Raw genomic sequence first — 24311 nt, 5'->3', positions numbered from 1 at the left:
CAGCGACACGCTGTTCAACCCTCATGTCCGAATGAACTGCTAATACAATGACGAACATGACTTGACACAGTATTTAAAAACATTTATTTAAGAAAGCGTGGCATATTTTCATATTTTAAACATTTCATTCATACAGCCGCCCTATCTCAAGACAACTTTATTCTCAGTATTTACAAACGGAGTGCAGCATGTGGGCTGTTTGAGAGGATCTCCAGCCCTGGTATTCAGTCTATCCTATCTTACTTCCCAGAGTTAATCTGTGGGAAAGGAAACTGTCAATGATGAGAATACTTGTTTTCAATAGTCTTTGAAGGATATTGAGTTAACACTGTGCAGCCCCTCTAAGCTCTGCTCTCACATGGCCCCTCTGTATGAAAACCAACAGAAGCAAGAACACAACATTCTGTCAGTGCTGATCTGGCTGATCCAGAGTGTATCAAGACAGTCACTAATAAAGACTGGATTGTGGGATGGCAACTGTTAGTTTTTTTCATGCAGATAACCCAGACTGAAAGTCTATAAAATGAGTTTAAAAGTGTTAAAGCCTGCCCTGTTCTTGGGGCTGATTATGAAGGTGGTGGAACCGTTCAATCTAACATAAACGCAAAACATCCTTAAAATTATGAAGATGCATTGTGAAAATAATCTACTTAAAGGGTTCTTTGGCCAGTGGAGTAACAGGGCACACTCATACATCATGAACAATAAATACACACATTTCAGTAAAAAGGAAAATATACAAAAACACTTTAAAAACCTCCATAAGAAACTGAGGCCACAGGTACAAAACAATGTCCAAAGTTCTGACTGACAGTAGTTGTGCAAAAGAATCTCAAACTCTTCCAGTGGTCCAATTGAAGATTATTATCAAAGTCAAATATAACTACAAAGCATTGAACCTCAAAGAGAGGTATTCTAATCAAGCTTTTTTTACATTCATTTTTTTTTCTAAATTTCCAACCGTGCAGATACTGTATAAGGGGTCTTAGAAAGTCATAAAAAGGGTGTGTTCAATTGGAACTCTTTTGGAAGGTTCAGGGGTTGGTGATCATTAGGAGTAGCTGTGGTTCTCCTTCCAGTTGGTCATCCAGGGCTTCTTCTCCAGGCTGCCATGTTTGTTCTTTGCTGGTTTTACATGCCTCTCCCCCTTCGCGATCCGCACGGCATTGTAACTGGGAACACTGTGGTCATATTTGGAACGCTTAAAAAAGCCACACTGTGAAAGAGAAAATAAATGAAATAGGTTAAGGAAGATAAGCTTGGTTTGAACTTGGTGGGGGGTTTTTTGTGGTCACTATAATGTTTGTCAGACTTTGTATCGAACACAACTGTAGGATACATGAGAAACAGAATGGACGGTAGAGATAAGAGGGAGGCGGTTGTAGATGAAAGCTAGTAGGAGAACTCTGCGTTCCTCCATTCAGAAAGCAGGGAGGTCTGATCATTGTGAGGCCTGTGGCCAGGCTCACAGAACAGGTACCTACAGACAGGAATGAAGGGATCTTTCCAGGAAAGGGAAGTGAAAGAGAGAGGCTGTTGTGACAACCACAGGCACAGACTTGCCCCAGGACACAAACATCCAACCCAAGGTGTTCATCAGACTCACAAGCTGTTCCTTCATCACCCACAACAAGCTCCGCTCCCCAGCCATGCATTCAGACCATATGAACTCCCCAGCAACATGATGCACAGAAGATCTCAAGCACACATGTTACCCAGCAACCTGTGAGCTCATCACATTCACAGCATCATTACAGCAGCCGCCACCGTATCAACAGATGTCCCAGTCCATAGTTTCACGACTCAAGCATTGGAAGAAAGCATTGCCTGTCCAGCATGAGAGAGTTAGGCTGCCCCTGTCCCAGCACCCCCTCTGAAAGGACGGCACGGTAGACGGGTTTACCCACTGAATGAGACTGTCTCTTTTTCTCTCTATGCATCTGACGTCAGTTTCTCTTTGTCTGAGGGGGGGACATCCTCTTTGTTTTTGTTCCCGAAGAAACCACACTGAGGAGAGGGAACGCATTAGAGAGTGTGTGTGTGTGTGTGTGTGTGTGTTACACACGTGTGTGTGTGTGTGTGTGTGTGCCCATATGAGAGATTAGTGTCAAGTACTTGAGACTGTGTGTGTGTGCGTGTGTGTTCCTTACCTTCCAGAGCAGGAAGACCAGCAGGCCCAGCAGGAGCAGGCCCAGCAGAATGGCCACCAGGATGATCCACCATGGCATGCCTCCCAGCTGGGCCGCACGGCGCTCTGGGAACACCGTCAGCCTCACCTAGGGGACGGACACACAGACGGACACACAGACGGACACATAGACAAACACAGTCAACCATGAGGAAACATCTTGTCTTGATTAATCCTATTCCCACATGAGAAACAGCAGTGGGCAGACACAGAAACACCACAGAACTACAGTATAGATACACAGGCAGTACATGTAGAGCAGGGATGTCCAATCAAAATTGGTTCTGTCCTATAGGTTTTCCTTTCAACCCTGATCTAGCACACCTGATTCTAATAATTAGCTGGTTTACGAGTCATTTGTTGTTTGTTATGACTAGAGTACTGAAGGATCTCCAGGAGGGTAGATTTCCAGAAGCAGGGTTGGACAGTGCATGATGGTGTCTATGATAAGGTACCTGAGTATCGGAGTTTTTCAGGACAACGTTCTGGGCCGTGCCTTCAATATGGAGAGTAGCCTTCACCAGCAGATCCAGATAGTTGAGCTTGGAAAACTCCTGTAGAATAGATTACAGTTGAATCAAACGTACAAATTTAAACTTGCATTTGAAATATCGACACTATTGACAGCTATATTTGATATCTGCTGCACCTCTGAGCAGTGTTCCCATGGGGGGGAGAAACTAAAAGCACTACGAAGCAGCTGCAGTGGTGCTGATCGCTCACCTCCAGGAAGGTGCTGTTCCACAGGCGAGAGTGGAGCGTGAGGTGTGCATTACTGTCAAAGTCCTGCAGGGGGCAGCGAAGCTCCACACACGTCGCACCGCTGCCGCACGACTACAACAAGACAGCAAGAGCGAACTCAGATCAATCCTAAGATTCTTATTGACTTCAGAAGCCGAGGTGAATATGCTTGACATTTGCGTGCGTGCATGGGGATGGGAGAGCAGGAAAGCAGGACTACCAGAGTTGCGTATTTCCTCTGGTCAGTCAGCAGTGCTATGGATCCCTCTTGGTTTGTGTCCTCTATGGCACGCCTCTTCCTTATCGTGGTGCTTGGCTCCTAAACACACCCGAGATTCACACACACACACACACATAAATGTTAACCTAAGTTACTTATGTTTACCAATCCACTCGTTTATATACAATTCATTGGGCAATATACAGCATTGTTGTTTCAATAGTTCTTTGGGAAGTCGAGCATAGGCCTGACCTCTTTGACTGTTTTGAGGTGGTTGATCTCTTTCTGCGGAGAGCAGTTGACTTGACCCAGACCTGATGAGTCCACCTTCATCAGGTACAAGAGCCACTTCCCATCGGTCGTCTCCTTTGGCCATTGGATGATGAGGGATGCTGTGCCAAAAGATTTCAAAGGCTTCCCTAGGTTGGATACCTGTTGGTTAAAGTCAAAGATAATATTGTCAAAAATTAATGTCAAGTGTTTATTTAGCAGACACTTTTCTAACTAATGAAGGGAGATAAACAGAGAAAATTTGGAGTCAAATGAATCCATCAGACTAACCTTGAACTGGAACCTAATGGCGCTGCCGATGTCACTCTCTGTCTTCATGTCACTTTCACCTCTCACGACTCCACTGAAGGATACCTGGGAGGGCTGGGCCTGCCTGGAGCACAAGCACAAACACACTGCTGACACTGCTGCTGCTGGTGGTGGTGGTAGTGGTGTGTGTGTGTGTGTGTGTGTGTGTGTGTGTGTGTGTGTGTGTGTGTGTGTGTGTGTGTGTGGTAAGTACCAGCAGTGCATGGAACCCTGTCTTACCCTGTGATAGACAGCAGCAGCTCAATCTCCACCTTGGCCTTGGCTTTGACCATCTCCATTTTCTGCTGCTCACTTGTCCTATAGGATCAGGGGGTCAGCACAGGTCAAAGTCAAACCCAAACTAACTCACATGCTATACAAACCAGGACTACTGTACTCACGTTTTCAGTTTCAGGTCGATCTCTAGCTCTGTGACATCGAGAGAGATGCCTCCTGTACTTAGGATAATGTAGAAGGTCACCTGGACACACAATTCACGCACAGATTAGTCCTAGTTTGTATCTTAAAAGCATGACAGAGCAACATGACTTCTGGAGGTTCCTGACAAAGGGGAGCAGATGAGCTGGTCTTATTCAGCAATTCTGTCTGCTCTTGCTCTCACCTCAGAGTCTTTCTTGAATGGGTTCCCCAGGTCACAGTCCGTCTGAGAGCCATTCGTATTTGCAACGCAGGACACCTGACGCTCCTGCAACCCACAACAACAGCCAATCAGAGCGGAGTACAAAATTGAATTAGCACAAAGAGAATTGTCCTAATTGTGTGCGTGTGCTTTCGTGTGTTAGAGAGAGAGAGAGAGAGAGAGAGAGAGAGAGAGAGAGAGAGAGAGAGAGAGAGGTGAGAGGAGAGAGAGAGAGAGAGAGAGAGAGAGAGAGAGAGAGAGAGAGAGAGAGAGAGAGAGAGAGAGAGAGAGAGAGAGAGAGAGAGAGAAAAAGAGAAAGAGAGAGAGAGAGAGAGAGAGAGAGAGAGAGAGAGAGAGAGAGAAAAAGAGAAAGAGAGAGAGAGAGAGAGAGAGAGAGAGAGAGAGAGAGAGAGAGAGAGAGAGAGAGAAAAAGAGAAAGAGAGAAAGGCTTACACCAGTGGAGCGGGAGGCGGAGTAGGACAGGGAGGGGGGGAAGGAGGCAATCAGAGCAGCCTCGTAGGCATCATCTCCATTCTTATTGGTCACAGTGATCTCTAGGGCGATATCCTTCGGGTCACTAAGGGAGACCACTGGAACTCCATCCTTACTGCAGACACACACAGACACATGAGAACTTTGGTCTCATTGCTTGTCTTAACCACAAAAAAAAAACTGGCAAGGTATACTTACATAGCTAGTGGAATGAAGACATCTTTGTTGTGTTCTTTAGAACAGAAACGGTACTCCATCTTTAAGTTACTCTGACACTTATTATCACTGCCACAGCCTTCCTTCAGGAAATTCACCTACACACACACACACACACACACACACCAGAGAAATCCAGATTGAATGGAAACACCTTCTACCATTTACTTCCTAGTCAAACCCGCTGGTATGCCCCCCCATATGAGCGTGTGGGGTTACTGTGGGGTTACCTCAGCGGTGATGGGAGTGTTGGAGTCCAGGATGGGCGGCAGCTGAGGGAGGGAGCTCTGCCTCCGTCTCCGATTGGACTTCTGTATCTCCACGGAAACGTCAATCGGGATTCCCCTCAGCTTGTCCTTGATGTTGTCCTGGAGAACAAACGACAACGACGGGGGTGAATGCAGGCGTGCAAATGGGAGGAGGGGGGTACGAGAGGGAGGTGTGATGGGAGAGTCCAGTACCTGCAGAGTGAGTTTCTGAATGATGCACTCCTTCTTGCCCTGGACACTGAGACTGAGCTGTCCGGTGGACTTATAACCAGGGTCAGTATTAGACTGTGTGGAGAAGGTGACTCTAGAAGGAAGACCTTGCTTCTTCCGCTCACCCTCCACTGTAAAGGAATACTCCACCACTGGCGGGAGAGAAGAAGGGATGGAAGGAGGGAGGGAGGGAGGTACATTCAGTAAGGGAGATATCGGATGGTTGAGAGAAAGACTGAGACATCCTGACAGACTTCCTCTTCCATGGGAGGTTTGAGAAGGAAGGACTTTGAGTGTTGTTGTGTAAAAGTACTGTGGTCTTACCTAGTCCAGGGTTGTAGGTCTTGGGGTTGGCTGTGTAGGAGAAGCAAGCCTCCACCTCCAGACTGAAACACACAACTTCAGGGTCACACATGGTTTTGAGGTAGCTTTACACTCAAGATCACACATCAGCACACACAAACAAACAAACTGACCAGATTTTGTCACCACAGTTCTTCTTAGTGAGGTCAAGCTCCTTTGGCTTGATTGTGACAAGCTTTTCTATGTTAACGACTGGTCGAGCCCTGAGATGAAAGACAAAATATCACTTTAAGGTCCAACATTGGAGGAGTCAGACAAATCACTTGTTGACATATTGTTGCTATGCTTACCTGTAGACCAGCACAGAGTCGGAGAGTGAACCAACAGCCAGGTCTGGGTAGGAGTTTAAGTCCAGGTCCATGTTCCCTGCCAGGGAGTAGCCAAACAGTTTCATATTCGGCTGTCCTGCCAGAATCTAGGATATGCACACACACACACAAACAAACATACAGAAATCACACAACTGTGTAAAATGTTAATGATTTCAAACAATCGAAGAGGCATTATAGCTAGATTATTTCAGCATTGAGGTCAAGGGTCAGGGGTCAAGACTTGGTACCTGTGTTGGCTTGGTGTTGATCCCATTAGCAGTGCCATGGTAGATATAAACATTTCCTTTCCCGTTATTGTCGTAGGGAGCCCCAACAGCTATGTCTGTGAGACAGATAGACAGACGTCAAACACTGTGTGTCAACTTTTCAGAACTATGGTATAACCATAACCTTCATAACTGTACACAAAGACATTGTGGACGCACACCAATGGTCTTTTTCTGACACAGTAACACACTCTCTGCTCACCCTGAAAGCCATCTTGGTTTAAGTCTCCAATGTTTTCAACAGCCAATCCAAACATGGAATCCCGAGGCCCGTCTATCCTGGTAGGCTTTATCTTATCCCAGACTCCTCCCTTGTTGACGTACGCATAAACGGCTCCGCCCACCTCTCCGTCCTTCTCAAAGTACTGAGGGGCTCCCACCACAATGTCCTCCCAACTAGAGGCAACAGGCACACACAAACGCCTATGAATACAGTGCATAGGTGTTTTTGTGCTCCTGTTTGTGTGTGACTGTCGTGCGTTTGTGTGTGCCTGTCGTGCGTTTGTGTGTGCCTGTCGTGCGTTTGTGTGTGCCTGTCGTGCGTTTGTGTGTGCCTGTCGTGCATTTGTGTGTGCCTGTCGTGCGTTTGTGTGTGCCTGTCGTGCGTTTGTGTGTGCAGCCGTCGGCGTGTTTTGTCGTACCCATCTCCGTTCAAGTCCACCACGGTGAGATCGTAACCAAACGAGGACGCTAGCCCCTCCCCCTGCAGGAAGTACTCAGGCACCAGCATGTTGCCCTCATCCGAATCTTTCTTTAGCAACAACACTGACCCACTGTGATGGGCTCTCGGGGCCCCAGCAACAATGGTCAGGTGACCTTTCTTGGTTAGGCTCTTCCCTGAGTCCAGAGAGAAACCTGGTGGGATAGACATACAGTACATTTACATCACTCGCTGTCATCTGTTGTTTAGTTTGTCAGCTAGTCAGTCAGCCAGACAGAATGTCAGACAGTTAAACAGTCAGTCAGCCAGACAGAATGTCAGACAGTTAAACAGTCAGTCAACCAGACAGAATGTCAGACAGTGAGACAGACAGTTGGTGTGAGCACATGCTCTAGGTGAGGCTGCGTTGTCAATATTGGATGCACTCATCATGGATGTACATGAATCAACCTACAATATTCAAACGTGCATGAAACTCAACTGAAACAATGGAAAAAAACTAACACACACAAGTGGAGCCTCCGATGGTCAATACAAACCAATGTATCACTGATGATGATGTGCCGTGACGTATGACCAATGATGACGTGCAACAACGATTAAGATTGGTGTTATAAACCGTAAACTCAAACAAACCTAAATAGCTATTAGGTGTCACATCTGTCACCATAGAAACCTGAGGAGGTAGTGACTGGTATACAAACTGATCAGGGCTGGAGCTGGATACACTGGTCATGAAGACCACACCTGAACACACACAGATACACACCTGAACACACTGCTTCTGCAAATACACACAGAGACACATCAAGCAGGCTGTATTTTCAGAGAACAGCTGCAGAGTATCTTCTATCGCCTTCCCTACTCTAATCCTGAACAAGATCAGCTTTCAGAGCACCAGAGATGGAGGGATGAAGCTGGAGAGAAGGAGAGGAAGAGGAGGAGACAAAGGTGGAGACGTACCCAGGTAGCTGCTGGACGGGACAGGGACAAGGTCGGGACTTTGACTGTTCTCACCCCCCACCTCAAAGGGTCCGTCGTCATAGATACCCATCTCCAATAGAGTGGTGTTCTTCTGCTCAATACGCACCATACCTGGGAGGGGAGAGGAGAGGAGAGGAGAAGAGAGGAGAAGAAAGGAAAGGAGGGTATGGAATGAAATGGAATGGAAATGCCAGGAGTATGAGGAAAACCTCAACACAATAATGGAAAATGTAATGTACCTAATCAGATTACAAAAACAATGTGACTGGAAAAGAATCCAATTGGGAAATCAAATGATAACCATGCGATAAAAATTTAAAAAATCACATTACATGTCATGTAGTCATTAGTATCTAACCCTAATCTTATTGCCTACACACATATACATATGTGTTACATTCCCCTGCACACTCCCCCCCCTGTATACCTTTCCAGTTGTATACTCCAGGAGCCCCAAATATGAGGTAGTGGTAGTCTTTGGTGAAAGCGGCAGATATGCCCTGCTGACAGTAGCCGTACAGCTCATGGCCGCGCCCACGCCCCTCGCAGAAGCGCCAGTTCCCATTGTCCTCGGATGAGGAAAAGGTCAGGTCCTGGCTCATCACGTAGCAGCGCCCGGTGATGTCACGAGCCTCCTGGAGCGTTTTCACGAAGCGACGGATTTCGTATCGGTGGGCGCAGGTCTAGGGAAGAAGACAGAGATCGGTTCACACACACTTTAGGCGGTATGGTCTACAAATGATACATACACACACACACACACTTTAGGCGGTATGGTCTACAAATGATACACACACACACACACTTTAGGCGGTATGGTTTACAAATGATACACACACACACACTTACCACAATCTTGCCCCCTGGTCCTTGACTGTTCACTGTCACGCCCATCCACTGATTCTCCTTACTTTCTTTAGTAGGGTCCTCTGAACACACCAAAACACACACGCACACAGACCAGGAAACATGGTGTTATGTCTATTGAAGTTATCTTGGGACACAGGCCGTACGGTTGATACATGTAAAGTACTGTTGGTGTCAAAGGAGAGCTCACCTGTATTGTCAAACTCCACCCTCTTGCAGGAGGAAGAGGATGTGATGTCACAGTTGTATAGCCCTCCAGTCACCTGTGCTATTTGACCCTTTAGGGCCTTGGCCTTCGGTGATCCAACAAGCAACCTGGAACACACACACACAGTGAGTGGCTGAGGGTTAACATCTTACACAGTGCTATTGCCTACCTGATACATAAGATGCAATTGCTTAGGAAGGAAGTTTATTCCCCAGTTAGACCTTGTAGGTTTATAGATCTGTCCCAGTCTTAGTCCCAAAACCTGTACCATGGTGGCTTGTTGTACATCATCAACCACATCAACCTTCTTCACTGTCAGACTACCTCACCGAGGTCTTCCTGCTGGTTAAACCACACAGACCAGTGGGACGTGCCTAAACACGCATACTCACACACACACAGTCAAACAGGCCGCTGTTCCATGCCATTCTTAGTTTAAAAAAAACTTTCAACTGCTTGGTTGAACAGAGCTCAGACTCACATAACATCCACACAGGACACACACACACCTACTAACACACACTTAAGACACTTACAAACCCACAGACGTTCACACTCTGGTGAACACAGACACACAGGCTCTCTGTGAAGCGAGGACGGGAGATGATGCCCTGCATCTCCTGGCTCTCCTAGGGCTTTACAGTTCCCCTCAGCGTGTCACAGTCACACAAGCCAATCACTGACCTGCTTCAAGCTGCATCAACTGATGCATTGTGGGATGTTATAGAGAGAGCAGCACTAAACATGCAAGCCCATCAATGCCCCTGTGTTCAACACATGCATATACCTACTACTAGTCCTGTGCATCACACTGATTCACAGTGAAGGTCAGGTGATGAACTCTATGCTTCCATAACTAATTTAATAACATGACAAACTTGACAGAGGAGCCCACAGAATCTCACCCATTCAAGTGTTCATGTTAGAAGCCCTACTATATCCCACGGTTGAAATGTTTTATGACATTAAAGACAAACACAATACTTTGGTTACAGACCTTATTCAGACATCTATAATAATCTGTGTGCGCATGAGGTTTTCAAAGGGGAGTATTATGTATTCAGTTTACAGTTGAGAGTACTGTAATCATCGCATTAGAAGACCTGAACTCTTCCATCATGTCCAGAGAGAAAGACAAAGAGAGACATAGAGAGAAACAGGATCCAGAGATCAGTGGAGTTGTCATCCACATAGGGGGTTTGCACAGTACTGACACCCTGATCTTCATGGGACCAGAGTGAGGGACAAGATATCATCTACCTCCTTCAATATCTCATCATGGCCTTAACCATATTGAAATATGCATGGTCGCTGTAATCTTTCTTATACCAGACCATTTCTTTGATGTTCTTCATTTGGAGAAAGACTCCAGTTCAGGTAAGGAGAATATTTCGGCAGCCTTAAAGACACAGGAAGTCAAGAGAATAGCAGGAAGGAACCCTGCCACACCATACTGCACTCTGAAAAACATCAAGAAGTGCAGTTCTTTTTTTCCACTTGATCATTACTTATAATACTTATCGGGCTGAACTAAGCATACCTTACATTTCGTACACACAGCAGCTGAACAGATCCATTGTATTATATTTTGTCATTCATCTCCTAACTGTTTGATCCTGTTCTGGAGTCTGACTGAGAGCCGTGTAGCCCAGTGGGCCTCTGACAATGATACCGCTGTTTATCTAATCACTCTGCAACTGTACAGGAAGCTTCAGCAGGCTGCCCACATGTACAGGAAGGTGCAAGACAAACATGTAGTGTGTGTGTGTGCGTGCATGTGTGTGCGTGTGTGTCTTTTTAGGGACAAAGGCATGAAACACACAAACACAGAGACAGCACTGCGAACAGAACCACGCAGAAGAGCAGGAACACATCCCATTGAGGGCCTGTTTTTGTTCAGCAGCTCCCTGGCTGCCTTCAACACCCTAGCATGTTGCCTGGTGACAGCAGATCCACATCAACTGGAGATTCCACATCCAAATGGGTTGCAGAGCCATCCCAGAGTGGTTGGATCGTCACCGGATTCTGAACCCTCCCAGAACACTGCGACTGCCAGGGTGTGTCTGGTTCTCAGGCAGGGCTCACGCAAACCCCAGAGACTGCTGTGGTTGGCTAACAGGGGAGTGCAGGCACAGATGTTACCTTGATTTATAGCTCTCCACATTCCTTCTGCCATAACTTCTCTCCCCTCCTTTTCACTCTCTCTCTCTCTCTCCCTCGGCTTTGATGTTGTCTAACCTGAGCTAACCTGGCTTAGGCCAGGGCAGAGAGGGAGGGAAGGAAGGGGGAGCGAGGGAGGGAGGGAAATGGGCTGGCCTAGCTCACTACCCGATCCTTTAACAGATCAGGCGGTGCACATTCAGTACTGTGTGTGTCGTGTAAAGGTTTATATTCAGTGTAGTTTGTTTCCAAAGGTCTTACACTCACTTCTGAATTCTGACCCCTGAGACACCTAGCTCAAGCCCTGGGCTCATGCCCTAGACCCTAACCCTCAACTAGAGGCCCAGGAAAGTTGAGGGAATCTCGGTTTTACAACCTCATACACACCAAACCCATATTATCAAACACACATGACACATGTGTGTGTCAGACACAAACACACTGTAGCCAACTCCCTCTCCCATTGCAGGTACATCAAATACACACCTGTGGGGCATGGATGTGGAACAGACTCAAATTGACACACCTTGGGTGTGGCACAGGGGCATGACTAACCTTTGACACACAGACGACGAGACACACACTTCAGACACACACACTCCTAAAGGTAAGCACAGAGATGAAACCCAACCCTAACCCTCACTGACTCAAGAAAGGATTTATTGTTAATTGCATAACAGTGAGATGAAAAGTAATCTGCACAGTGAAGCAGTGCAGGGTGGAGAATATTGAGTTAACATGGGAGCTGGGCATAACACAGGAAGGATTCAGCACTGCACACCACTGTGTTTAGTACCTCAGACAATGTACTGTCTAACACACAGTTACAAAAGACTTAGGATACCTCAGTGCTCTCTACATACACACAATCTATCTACACACTGCACGCATCATTCAACTCATTACAGTAACACCAGGCACTCTCACACACTTTCAGCTTTACTTGAATACTGTTTATTTCAGTCTCTTTCTCTGGCATGTCACTCTAGAATTCTTTCTACAAAAACCCCATGCTAATACCCACGTGTCTTTCATTTGGACACAGTATAAAACTGGACCAGAAAATGCCAGTGTGTGTGTGTGTGTTTGTGTGTACATGTGTGTTAGATCTATTAATGGCATACAAATTACCAATATCAACAAATGTTAGACTTGAATAAGTTTAACTCCAATGCCATACAGATCAAGCAGTAACGGGCAAAGTTCACTGCAATAATACAATTTGTCTTGATTTTGGGCTTCAGAAATGCATTAAAACATCTGGATGCAGATAAGATTAAGTAATTGAGGTAGGTTACAATTTGGAGTGAGTTAAGTTGAACTGTGAGGGACGCGCAGAGGCGTGCGCGAGCTTGCACCCTTCTGAGCAAGTATAATAAAATCTAACAATAATTAACCTGTGAAGGAAAAACATGGCGCACGAAGAATAATCAACAAAAGTTCATGGAAACTACACAGAAACAAGAACTTCACAAATGCTGAGTTACACCACCGAGCTCATAATGTCACTTACATTCTTTTATCAACCGGCTTCAACTGCCTGTGCATTGCGAGAGAAAACCCGAAAAGGCTCCCGGGGTCTCCAGTCTTTTGGATGACATTCACGGTGTCCAGGTTGAATGCTGACAATCGACTCCATTCCAGGATAAAAACAAATGACAGAGAGTAGACGTACAGTATCCGCCTCAACTCCATGATGGCAACTGTAATGATTATACTAATTTAACACTTTCTAGTAAATGACTCCACCGGCTTCTCCGTGACTATGGGCTGGTACTGTACACGCGCTTACTGGGAGATATGTTCTATCTGCTGGGGGGTGGCTTATGGCCCACTTGAAGGTTGTGCCGCGCCCCTCCCACAGCCTCCGTCTCTCAAACACCACTCCACCCACTTACCTGGGGGCGCACAAAATCATCAGCATAGTCATCGGCTAACCCAACGGCACACCTTGAAAAGCCTTCGAATTACTTTTAATAAGAATGCGGGAACATAACATATAAACCTGTATCTTGCTTAGTGTTGCCATGGGATGTGGGCTAGTTAAAAGGGGAAATGGTTTGTGATGTCTGTGGAACTGTGTTTCTTGATGGAGGAATGAACATAAAAAAGCGAGTTCAGGTTATGATATTGAAAAAAGGATGTTATAGAGTGTCAAAGAAATTCACATTGTCACCAAACACCCCTGGAAACCTTCCAGCTTCACGCCTCTCCTCTGAGATTAGACACTTACAGCCCACCAAACTGCCCTTTGTATGCAGACACCGCACACACACACACACAGACACAAACACATCATGCCCTTCTATTTGATGCCAAGGAAATAGACACAATAGCATGACTCAGCCCAGGTCCCGGGCAGGAGAACTGGGCAGTTAACCCCATCATGTCCAGACAGACATGGCTGTTGGTCAGCATCCACTCCTCTAGTCCTACACACCCCAGTGACCTCATAGAAATACAGTAGCAAATGGACATACTTGATCTGTAGCTCTCTAAGGCCTTCCGGTTACTCATCACATCAAATAAGGTTCAGATTTATTTCAAGCATAATGAATAATAGATTAATAACCGGATGTAAGTGTTTTACTGTTGGTCTCTCCAGTGAGTCACATCCACTCTGAGATGTGTGAGAGTCCAAACTGCTGTAAAGTCACAAACAGATTTTTTTAGGACATTCCATGAAACACTGACCCAAAGCATGTCCTCACATTAGCAGACAACGCTGTCTTTGTGTAGCACTTAGAAAGAAAAGAGAGAAAGAGAGAAGGGGGAAGGGAGAGTGAGGAGAAAAGGAAAGGAAGGGAGGGGGGAAAGTGTTTGTGAGAGTCACAGATAAACCAAGAAACACAAGGCTAAACCACTGGGTGTTCCTACTACTGGCAAACATGACAAATCATTATTTACCAATTCCTCTGCAGTAAGGAAGAGGGGACTAAAACAGACGAGAAAAAAGCTTTTAAAAATAAGAAAGCTGCTTTTGAGAACCATTTGTGCCAAAATAATTACAATACTTCTTTTCCAGATAAAAACCTGAAGTTTGCAGTAGAATCTTTTTTCAGGTCTGCAAGGTGCTCTTTGGAACACTAAACTGTTCTGTCTGGCCACAAAATGGCATTGATTATTCGAGCCCTTTTTTCTATTGATCGTTCCAGATTAGCTGTAACATAGCAGGGTTAGCTGTTGGCTGGGTAGATGGGCCATGGCTGCCCCTTGACAGAGAAGGAAGCAAGAGTCAAAGCAATTGTTTTTAAGGAGAGAGGATAGTGGGAGTTTTGTCATGCTTCCAGGAGAGACTGGGAAATACTGCATATGTGTACGGCATATTGCCAGGGTGTGTGGTACCAATTTCTCTGTTCCTTAGACACATCCATCTCACACATCAATCATTGCTGCATGTCTGGAAAAGGGCTCAAACTGTAAAATTCCTTACAATTAGTGTGTGTGTGTGTGTGTGTGTGTGGACAGTATATACAGTATGTGTATGTGTGTTAAACATTCCTCCACACACAAATCTTCCTTCCAAACCCTTCGTCACTGTTCTTACACTCAGATCTCTCAACCTTCCCTCAAGTTTTCTCCTCTCCTCCTCCTCAACCACCTCATCTGCTCATTCTAATTCCCTTCATCTTCCCTCCACCCCCCCCCCCCTTTTACCCAGATCCTCCTGACATGTAAAAGGTCACAACCTTTGTCTGCATACAAACAACCACTCAGCTGTACTGTCTCCAAGGAAGACCCGACTATTGAGGTACATTAGTCTGCTCTTTAGACAGCCAGCCAGTCCCACAGAGAGACACAGGGAACTGGGGACTTTTCTCCATTCTGTGTAAAGTATCCACAGCACAAACCTGGTGCCTTTTTCAGTTTGGATAACAGTACTGACTGAGCCCTTAGATACAGAGTGTGTTGAGAGGGAAAACTTTCCCTGCAGGCACATTCAGACAGACAAAGTAGAGGCCACGCCCGGACTTGCTCCAGCCACCACCCTGTTCAAGATTATGCACGCGTTTGTATCCTCGCGTTCCAGTAGGTGTGCTGGAGCACATAGTGTGTGAGTGAACAGGGTGCGTCTCTCTATTATAGACAGCCTGAGGGGTGATGTTTTAACACAGAGAGACGTTGCACAATCCGTCACCATGCAACGTCAATCACCCGAGATTTCACAACCCTATCTGTGTGGCTGGTCTGAGGATTATGTTCTGATAGGACTATAGTCTACAAAGAGACTTCAACATAAGCTCTGTGTCATTTATCTTGCTTCAAACCAAACAGTCCTGGTTTCCAGTATACACAGATGTGGAACCTTTTTCACATAAGTCCTCAAGGGTGGGTAGCAGATAGCAGGAAGGAGAACAGAGACATTAAGCACCGACATGCAGTCACCAGTGCTGACTCAAGCGTTGCTGATGTACATTTTTGGAGCAGTCATACTGTGCATATCTCTGCCAATCAAGAGCCTTCGACCCAGGGGACATCCCAGCTGTCTTTTGGGATCATGACTCGGTTTCTCTCAACCATGAAGATACTTTAGAAATGTCTACGGAGACATCTGCATGCAATTCATTAAACAAATCATTTGTCATGGGGCACAGAAATACAATGTCGTTTTTTTCTTCTGTTTTTTTCTTCTGTGACTACAAGCTTCCAACTCGCTCTGAGGTATTTGTTTTGTCTTCATTTGCATTCCAAATGGATTGATTAATTATTCTGATTATTGATCCTTCTACTTAGCATGTGTCACACTCCAATGGTTAAATCACGAAGACAACACTACTGGCGTGTACATAAAGAACTACACACACACGGGCAGGTCCTGTCCCCTATTGATGAGTATATTGATCACAGTCAGCAGGTACTAATTGATGTCTTGTCTTGTCCTACAGAATAGCAACCTCCACAGTCGCCACACAAACCATGCTTACCCCAGCCCCCCTCCCCCCCCCCCCCCGAGTTTCCAACTGTGCTCCAGAAAGAGAATATTGTGTACCCTGAGCATGCAGAAAGGAGGCACAGGATCCTCTTCTACGTTCGACGTTCATACCCGTGGAAGGACGTACCAGTGAAAGACTAGCTCCACCTTCACTCTACCTTTCTGATAATATCTGCTGTGGCTGTGGGTTCATGAAACACGATCTGCAACTGATAAAGCCCTCTCTCCCCCTCTCCGTTGGCTGACTCAAAATAAATACAACATTTAAATACATTTTTACTGCTTGTCTTTCTTGAGGGGGAGACCATTTTTTCAGTTGATAGTTTCTCTCTCTCTCTTTCTCTCTCTCTCTTTCTCTCTCTCTCTCTCTCTCTCTCTCTCTCTCTCTCTCTCTCTCTCTCTCTCTCTCTCTCTCTCTCTCTCTCTCTTTCTCTCTCTCTCTCTTTCTCTCTCTCTCTCTCTCTCTCTCTCTCTCTCTCTCTCTCTCTCTCTCTCTCTCTCTCTTTCTCTCTCTTTCTCTCTCTTTCTCTCTCTTTCTCTCTCTCTCTGGTGTATTGTATGTCTACAACAGGTGAAATTCCAATCCAGAACACATTGAGCATGCACGCCTATGTTATGTACCCTCTTTTTCTGTATCTTTATTACTCTCTCTCTCTTTTTCACAAACAGACACACACACACTAAACCAGTGAATTCCTGTGACAACGGTTCTTGCACGTTGTTGGAGTGACACAAGACATAAGGTTTCTCCTGGTGTTGCTATGGAAAAGGAGTTCAGGGGGTGAACGTATAGGATCACTAATATACCTCCACTTGTGACCCTCCCCTCCAAACCTCCACCAGTCATCATTGGCGCTCACCCCAGGCGAGTATGACTGTCCCCTCAGTTGGGTTGTCTACTTGTGGGTCTTCAGATAGATGTTAAAGTGGATCCATTATCCACAGGTTTTGGTGCAGTGTGTGCAGGGGAGAGTGTCCGGGGCGGGTGGAGGTTTAGCCTTTCTCTGTCTCTCCTTGCGGAGCTGTTGCTTTGTTTCTGCGGCACGGTGGCATTCAGTGAACCTTCATCAGGGAACCTCCACAAATAAATCCTCCACTTGAGAACCTCTGAACCTCAACTAATAAAACCTCCACTAGAAAACCTCCTCACACAGGCCTAGAGAGCCCTGCAGTGTTTTTCTCTGACTCAGAGCTCTGGTCTGGACCTGTTGTCTCTCCAATAAAGCAGTCAGTTTAATTCCCTTCTTCCCTCCAGAGGTAGACACACACAGCGACACAAAAGTGCAGCCCAGCAGACAATTACTCAACCAAGGAGGCCGCTTTGGGAGATAAAAATTCATTGTTTGTTAAAAACTTTCTTTGTGCTCACTGGATACAGTATATTCTAGAAAGAAGTGAACATAAACGTTCGAAATCTTTGGAATTTCCTCACAGTTCCTCCATTGAGCTTGGCACCATGGGGAGAGCTTCCTCCCCTGTGCTGTTGTTTAGGAAACACACACACACACATCGCTGTGACGTTACCAGACAAAGCAAGGGAAACAAACAGCTTTGATGTTTACAAACACTGGGCAGTCTCTGTGTCATATTTTATCTTCATCACTTAACTGTTACTACTGCTGAAAATGATAGCAAAGCCTTGTATCAGAGCAATACTGCATCAATATTTAATTAATTTACTTGTCACTTTATCTTTGACACTTGAGCGCACTTACACGCATGAACATAAGCAATGGATTGACATCCAATGGGTCTGTCAGTAAGATGTTTCTATATAATTCCATAGGGACACACTAACCCTAACCCTTCCTCGCTCTTATCTGATCCAAGAATGTAACTAATGTCTCCACTAGTCCCACCATCACACACACATTAAACACTCCAAATTGGAGGAGAAAGGGAAGTACTGAAGCAAAATGCAGTCTCTGAAGTAAATCTGTCTAACCGGTTTTCTCTAGTTCACTGAGAGAGAGTGAGAAAGAAGGGGCATTGTGGAGGCCTGTGGCCCACAGTGAAGAGGGGTGAAAGTGTGTGTGTGTCTGTATGAAATTCCTGCAAGAAAAAGAAAGTTATTAAGAATAGAGACCCAGACAGAGAGCACAGCCATAGATCCCAGATGTTTTGTACGGCCTCCAGCAACACATACAACACACATACACAAACCCAAACATTCTCACTCTACATTCCTGGACATGAATAAAATGTAACTTTTGAGATATTCAGGCTCCAGTTAGGAACCCAAATGACATCCTTCAACAGATGCCCTCCTCCCATACTTACATAATTAGTTTCATTCACACTTGTCTTTCAATGATTCAAGAACCAGACAAACGGACCATAGTCTGAACACGCCAACATACAAACAGCCAACTCTCGTACATTTTGAATTACCTGTGTGCATAATGTGTGTCGTCAGACAGGTAAAAGGAGATTTAGGCATTTAGCAGACGCTCTTATCCAGAGCGACTTACAGTAAGTACAGGGACATTCCCCCCGAGGCAAGTAGGGTGAAGTGCCTTGCCCATGGACACAATGTCATTTTGCACAGCCGGGAATCGAACCGGCAACCTTCTGATTACTAGCCCGATTCCCTGAAAAAGGAGCTGAGTATGCTACATGGAGCATTCTATCAACATAAACATGGGTTTACATTTCTCTCTCAGACCTGCCTGAACAGGTTGGAATGCAAGGTCACCAGTGAGACATGGAATTCTACCGGTCACCAAGGTGACTAAGGATTCCTGTGGTCCTGAGTGGAACAAGTCCCAGGAAGGTGTGATATATCCCAGACTCCCACACACACTAGTAAACAGGCACACTAGGAGAATCATTTTCATTAACCACCTTGCACATGAGAAAATGTTTTTTCACAGAACTCACACAACTCGCACACTGCCACATGGTAAGCTTAGTGAAAGGAATGCATTTGATATGAACATCATGTGTGACCGTCTCCTCAGGATGTTTCTGCTGTAGTTGAGTGCGTATGTCTAACAGGAACTGGACCTGAAAATGTATGGTAAGAGAGGAGGGGGCCAGAGAGACAATGTTTGAGGAGAACAGGATCTGTCCCAACAGGAAAGAATTCCTCTGCAGCTCGCTCTACTCATCCCCTGCCCCTCCCTGCCCCTCCCGTTGCACCTCACACCTTTCCTAACCCTTCCCTTTTCCTCCATTAACCTTCTGTGTGTTTGTGTTTGTATACAGAAGGGGCTATACCAAGGGCTGTTTGCAAGACTCTTGACTCAGAGGAATTGACTGTACAGGAAGTGTGTACTGCTTTAGGTACACACAATCCACACCCTGCTCTCTAATCAAAACACTTGCACATACCAAACATAACAGTGAAATGGAGGAAAATATCATAAATATTGTCTTTTTTCTCATAAATTCTCAAGTAAAAGTAAATCAAGACATTTCAGTTGTTATTTTCTGAGCTGGACAGCTTGATGTTAGCCAGCTTGGACAGCCTCAGTTTATCTGTTATCCATTCAATTTCCTTACCACCTGACATGACCAAGGCCATGACTAATTGATGACAGATTGAGAAAGAAAGATTGGTGGATCTCCTCAGCATGGATGGATGTTCTGTTCATGAGTGACTCACCTGTGTGGGATCTTATCCAACCCACAACACACCCACATGACTGACACTCTGGCAAGGGCAAAAGAACACACACACACATACTGGGAGGGGCATACTAACACTTCAATGCATGTACAAACACACACTTCACAGGTACATCGGCAGGATGTGCTGACACTGACTGACTCGCTTATACAGTAGGATAATTACCCATCTGCTTTTCTGTAAAAGAAACAGTAGGACAGAAGAGGACAGGATAAGACAGCAGAGGACTCATTCTATTCAGATTATTTCTGAACTAGCATCTTATTCTTTATCAAAGCCACATGTAGCCAGTGAAGAACAGAAGCATGTGCTGCTTCTCAACTATGCCAGGAATGAGTCTTGTAACAGCCTTTTTCTTGGCGGCACATAGCAACTCTAAAACCAGACTCAAACTACACAACCTAGTCTTTTTGCAACTGGTGTCAATCCACCTTTCGCCAGTTCTTGATTTATTTAACGGCAGCGGACTCAAATTCACATTAAAGGACACCAAGGCTTACATGCTCACACCTGAGAAGAGAACAGTGTGCAGTTTGATGAAACAAACTGTCTTTTTCAATGAAGATCATCATTAGGAACCAGTGTGAAGTTCAGAGCTGTATACAGTCAGCAAACACAGCAATGGTCTATACTGCCATCTAGTGGCCAAGTCAAGTATGAAACAACTAGAGTTTGGTTTCCTCCTTTTAAAACCTCATGCACACGCAGCCTTGCTCTGGGAGATCCTAACCATCCCCATCCTCCTGACGGGATTCTTGCTGCATTCCAACCCGGAATAAGGAACCAAAAACGTTAGTACTTAAAAGTGCTTTATTTAAATAATGACAGACTTACAGAAGATTCACAGTTCCATGTCATGTGGGCAGCTTCGCTCCCATGTTCTCAGTACTGTTAGCTTCTGACCAAGGGCCTCAGCAGGACTCCCGGGGGTCTCTGATCCCAGAGCAGTGGGCAGCTGGACAGGGTTCCAGAGTGCAAACTGTCAGCAAACCTCTACTTATGGTTTTTCCAGTTCTCCTGCTGTCCTGGGAGTCGTCTGCAGACTGACACTAAAACTATTCTTTTCAGCTCCATCTAGTGAAGAGCCAGGGTCAGCCAGGGACTTGACACTGATGCATGATTTCCCTCATCTCCTGTTCAGGGCTCCTGCTCCTCTGGTAGTTTGGTGAGAATCTCCACTCCATCAGAGGTGATGACCACGGTATGTTCAAACTGGGCCGACCTAAACAGACACGCACGCATTAGGAAAGTCACCATCTTCACCGAAGACTTCCGTAAGATACGGCTAAATGCGAGGAGGTGGAACATGTAGCTTGAAGTGTCACCTTTTGTCATCTGCAGACACAGCTGTCCACTTGTCCCTCAGGATCCTAAACTCTGACGACCCCTCCATCACTATAGGCTCTGTATGCACGGAATAATCAGGATCAATACATTGCCATGAAAACACAAACATGTGACTATGTGCCAAAACTGACCAATGGTGAAAGCCATGCCTTCCTCCATAGTCATGTCGTTGTCGTTAGCTGAAAGTGAAAGTAAGGGGGGGGGGGGTATATGGTATAATCTCAGTCAAAATCTTAATTTGAGATATGTAGATAAATGAGTTCCATTTATTGACTGACCATGGTGCCATATCTCAGGGTGCCCGTGGAAGTAGGAGCCAATGCCATGACCGATGAAGTAGGGACACACACGGAAGCCATTGGAGTGTGCTATATCACTAGAGGGGTGGAGAGAGCATATAAAAAGACCATGGGGTGAGCTAATAGCTGAAGGCATGCTGTCTAAGTGTGTGTGTGTGTGTGTGTGTTACCTGATGGTGTTTCCTATAACACAGAGCTGTGCTCCAGGTTTACAGGCAGTGATGGCCTCGTCTCTACACTTCCTGGCTACTTCCACCAGTCTCTGCCCACCTTCATCCACTTGACCCATCAGAAAGGTCTCTGATGTGTCGCCATGGTAACCCTCCAAATACACCTAACATGGGGGACACATCAACCATGTACAGGATTAATAAAAGGACTGCATATAGAGATTTGTTTCTGTGTGCAGGGAGGTAGAGGGAGTTGAACTCACAGTCACATCAATGTTGATAATATCTCCATCTTCAAGCTGCCGACTGACAACAAACAGTTGGGAACAGGTTAACATCTGTGTCAAAAATGTGACAAAAATGTGACAAAATGTGTGGAGAGCAATGATGAAATTGTTGAATTTGTTTACCTGTCAGGTATGCCGTGACAAACCACATTGTTGACCGACGTACAGACAGACTTGGGGAACCCCCCGTACCGCAGAGGAGAGGGGTACGCATTGTGACGGATGGCCTCCTGGTGAACGATGAAGTCTATCTCATCTGTCGTCATGCCAACCTTGAGGTGAGCAGTCAAACATGATGGGTCATAACCCAGACAACAGTCAAGCAGTAGGTCACACAGAAAGAAAGAGAGTGAGACACACAGTACCTTCAGACTGCGGCCAGCGAGCAGAAGTATGTGTCTGGCTAGCTGACATGCTCGAGCCAGGCCCTGTATCTGTTCCTCATCCTTGATCTCTATGTATCCAGGCCAGTCTGGTATGACCCCACTGAATACATAGTCTGGACGCTGGATGTGCTACAGACAAGGAAAAGAGAAAAGAGAGGTTCTTCAACTTGACTGATATGCTTCGCAGATCATTTAGAGCATCTGGATCATACCAGACCAGAGTTTATACAGTGAGTATAAAGTCGCTCAAGTTTTGCCTATTGGGTAAGAGAGTTCTGACTGCACCTTAGGCACTGTGTAGGCTGGCCTGACAGTAGCAGGGCGGACAACGTTGTGAGAACTTTTCCACTTGCGCCAGAAGAACAGCCTGTGCTGCTGGGATAGGCTTCCCCAGGGCCGTCCAGAACCCCTTGCACAACACCCCCTCTGAAGGAATCCTCCCAACCCTCCAGGCAGAAGGGAGATGTGGGACAGTATGACTCAGACGTGCTGTCCATGATATTACATCCCTTCTGGAAAGGATTACTTTGCGTTTTAAAGAGCGAAATAAGAAGTGTAATGCAGCTAAAGATATAATTTCATTAATAGTAATACATGTGCACTTTTACTAACGTCCAATGTTACTCAAGTTAATGCCTAATCTAATAAAAGCGGACTGTTAGTCGTGACCAGAGGCGTTGTTAGACATCAAACTCTACTGGGGCACAAGGCCCCTAATTCATAGCATTTAGCATTCATTGGAGTGCAAATACTGTTTTTTTGAACTTCATGTAATGTTGTTTTTATCTTTTAGTCAAAATAAGTTGATCGGTGGGCCTATCATTTAGAAACTATCTTTAGCTTTTTAATGTTTTCTTAGCCTACCTCAATTCTTACTTATGTGCCGAGTTGACACCTGGGGGGTATTCCTGAAAGCAGGTTATGTGACATAACCGGGTAAGTTAACGCCCCAGCTGACACCCAGCGTTGTAGCAACGTTGTGAATCAGCTGGTGGGTTAACTTACCCAGTTATGTTGCATGACCTGCTTTCTGGAATATCCCCCTGGACTTCTGTGTCCGTGCTGCAGTGGCTATTTGGTAAGCTCAGAAGAGCGCGCTGACATGGAATTCTGCATGCATATAGGTTTGTGTTTTCAGTTAAACACTTTTACAAGTGTTGATTGGGATACTGCGTTAATTTTTTCCGGGTTTATCAATCTAAATTAATGCACTGACTAATAAAGTAAATTGTTAAAACTCAAACTTTTGATTTTACCGGGGCACAGCAGATTTTGGGGTACGTGCCCCAGTAAAATGGGTCTAAAGACGCCCCTGGTTGTGACTCTGTAGTGGAGTATTGGTCGTGAAGCATGCTACAACAGCACGACGTATAGCTAGCTAAGCTAAAAGGTGGAGTGCATGAAAAACAATGCAATTCATGTATATGTATCAATGTAATAAAATGCAGTGCATACACGTTGTTATTTTTGGTTCTAGATAAAGTCGTTTGTCTTCTCGCTATTAAAATAATGAGAGTTCAGGAACGTTCTTACCAGCTCTTGATATGAATCTAGCTGCACAGGGAGCCGCCATATTTGTATTTGTATGGCAATCACGTGCTTTGCGTTTACCGGCGGTTTCATCCAAATAATGTTCTTTTTTGGACACACCCCCAAAAATGTTTTCATTTATAACCTCTAACGTACAGTTACTTAAAGTTTAATTGCACCTAGATGACGTGTTTCGTATTTTTATTTTACGCATTATTTGAAAAGAAGGGTTATTATATAAAACATTTTTTTATCTCTTATTATCTCATTATCTCTGTTTCAGCACGGGGAAACTATTTAATTGAAACGTGCCCTTTTACCCTATGTCACAA

The 24311-nt window shown here is 45.4% G+C and overlaps 2 protein-coding genes across 3 annotated transcripts; both read right to left on the bottom strand.

Moving 5' to 3' along the window:
- Nucleotides 1-67: 67 nt before the first annotated feature.
- itga6b (integrin, alpha 6b) lies at nt 68-13199 on the bottom strand. 2 transcript variants are annotated; one of them, XM_062480921.1, is made up of 26 exons: nt 12910-13198; nt 9219-9343; nt 9011-9090; nt 8589-8844; nt 8141-8272; nt 7158-7371; nt 6719-6912; nt 6478-6572; nt 6209-6333; nt 6032-6121; nt 5880-5941; nt 5538-5707; nt 5307-5444; nt 5059-5174; nt 4822-4975; nt 4351-4434; nt 4130-4209; nt 3969-4046; nt 3711-3813; nt 3402-3581; nt 3150-3248; nt 2912-3022; nt 2644-2742; nt 2151-2276; nt 1908-2007; nt 1076-1216 (listed from the first exon to the last, which is right to left on the bottom strand). In XM_062480921.1, exons 1-25 carry the CDS (start codon nt 13089-13091, stop codon nt 1933-1935), a joined length of 3168 nt encoding a protein of 1055 aa, XP_062336905.1. In that variant the 5' UTR covers nt 13092-13198; the 3' UTR covers nt 1076-1216; nt 1908-1932. The 2 variants fall into 2 exon arrangements, with proteins under 2 accessions (XP_062336904.1, XP_062336905.1); XM_062480920.1 differs by lacking the exon at nt 1908-2007 and having other exon boundaries at nt 68-1216; nt 12910-13199.
- A 7553-nt stretch (nt 13200-20752) lies between these two features.
- metap1d (methionyl aminopeptidase type 1D (mitochondrial)) lies at nt 20753-24092 on the bottom strand. Its single transcript, XM_062480973.1, has 10 exons — nt 23983-24092; nt 22735-22895; nt 22429-22578; nt 22187-22335; nt 22040-22082; nt 21777-21940; nt 21586-21683; nt 21439-21486; nt 21286-21364; nt 20753-21182 (listed from the first exon to the last, which is right to left on the bottom strand). The coding sequence occupies exons 1-10, from the start codon at nt 24020-24022 to the stop codon at nt 21098-21100; spliced, it is 1017 nt and encodes a 338-aa protein (XP_062336957.1). The 5' UTR covers nt 24023-24092; the 3' UTR covers nt 20753-21097.
- Nucleotides 24093-24311: the final 219 nt, after the last annotated feature.

This window comes from Osmerus eperlanus, chromosome 16, assembly GCF_963692335.1.
Source record: "Osmerus eperlanus chromosome 16, fOsmEpe2.1, whole genome shotgun sequence".
Classification (NCBI taxonomy): domain Eukaryota; kingdom Metazoa; phylum Chordata; class Actinopteri; order Osmeriformes; family Osmeridae; genus Osmerus; species Osmerus eperlanus.
Note: the sequence above shows the minus strand (reverse complement) of the source record. Positions and strands in the feature narration are given on the sequence as shown.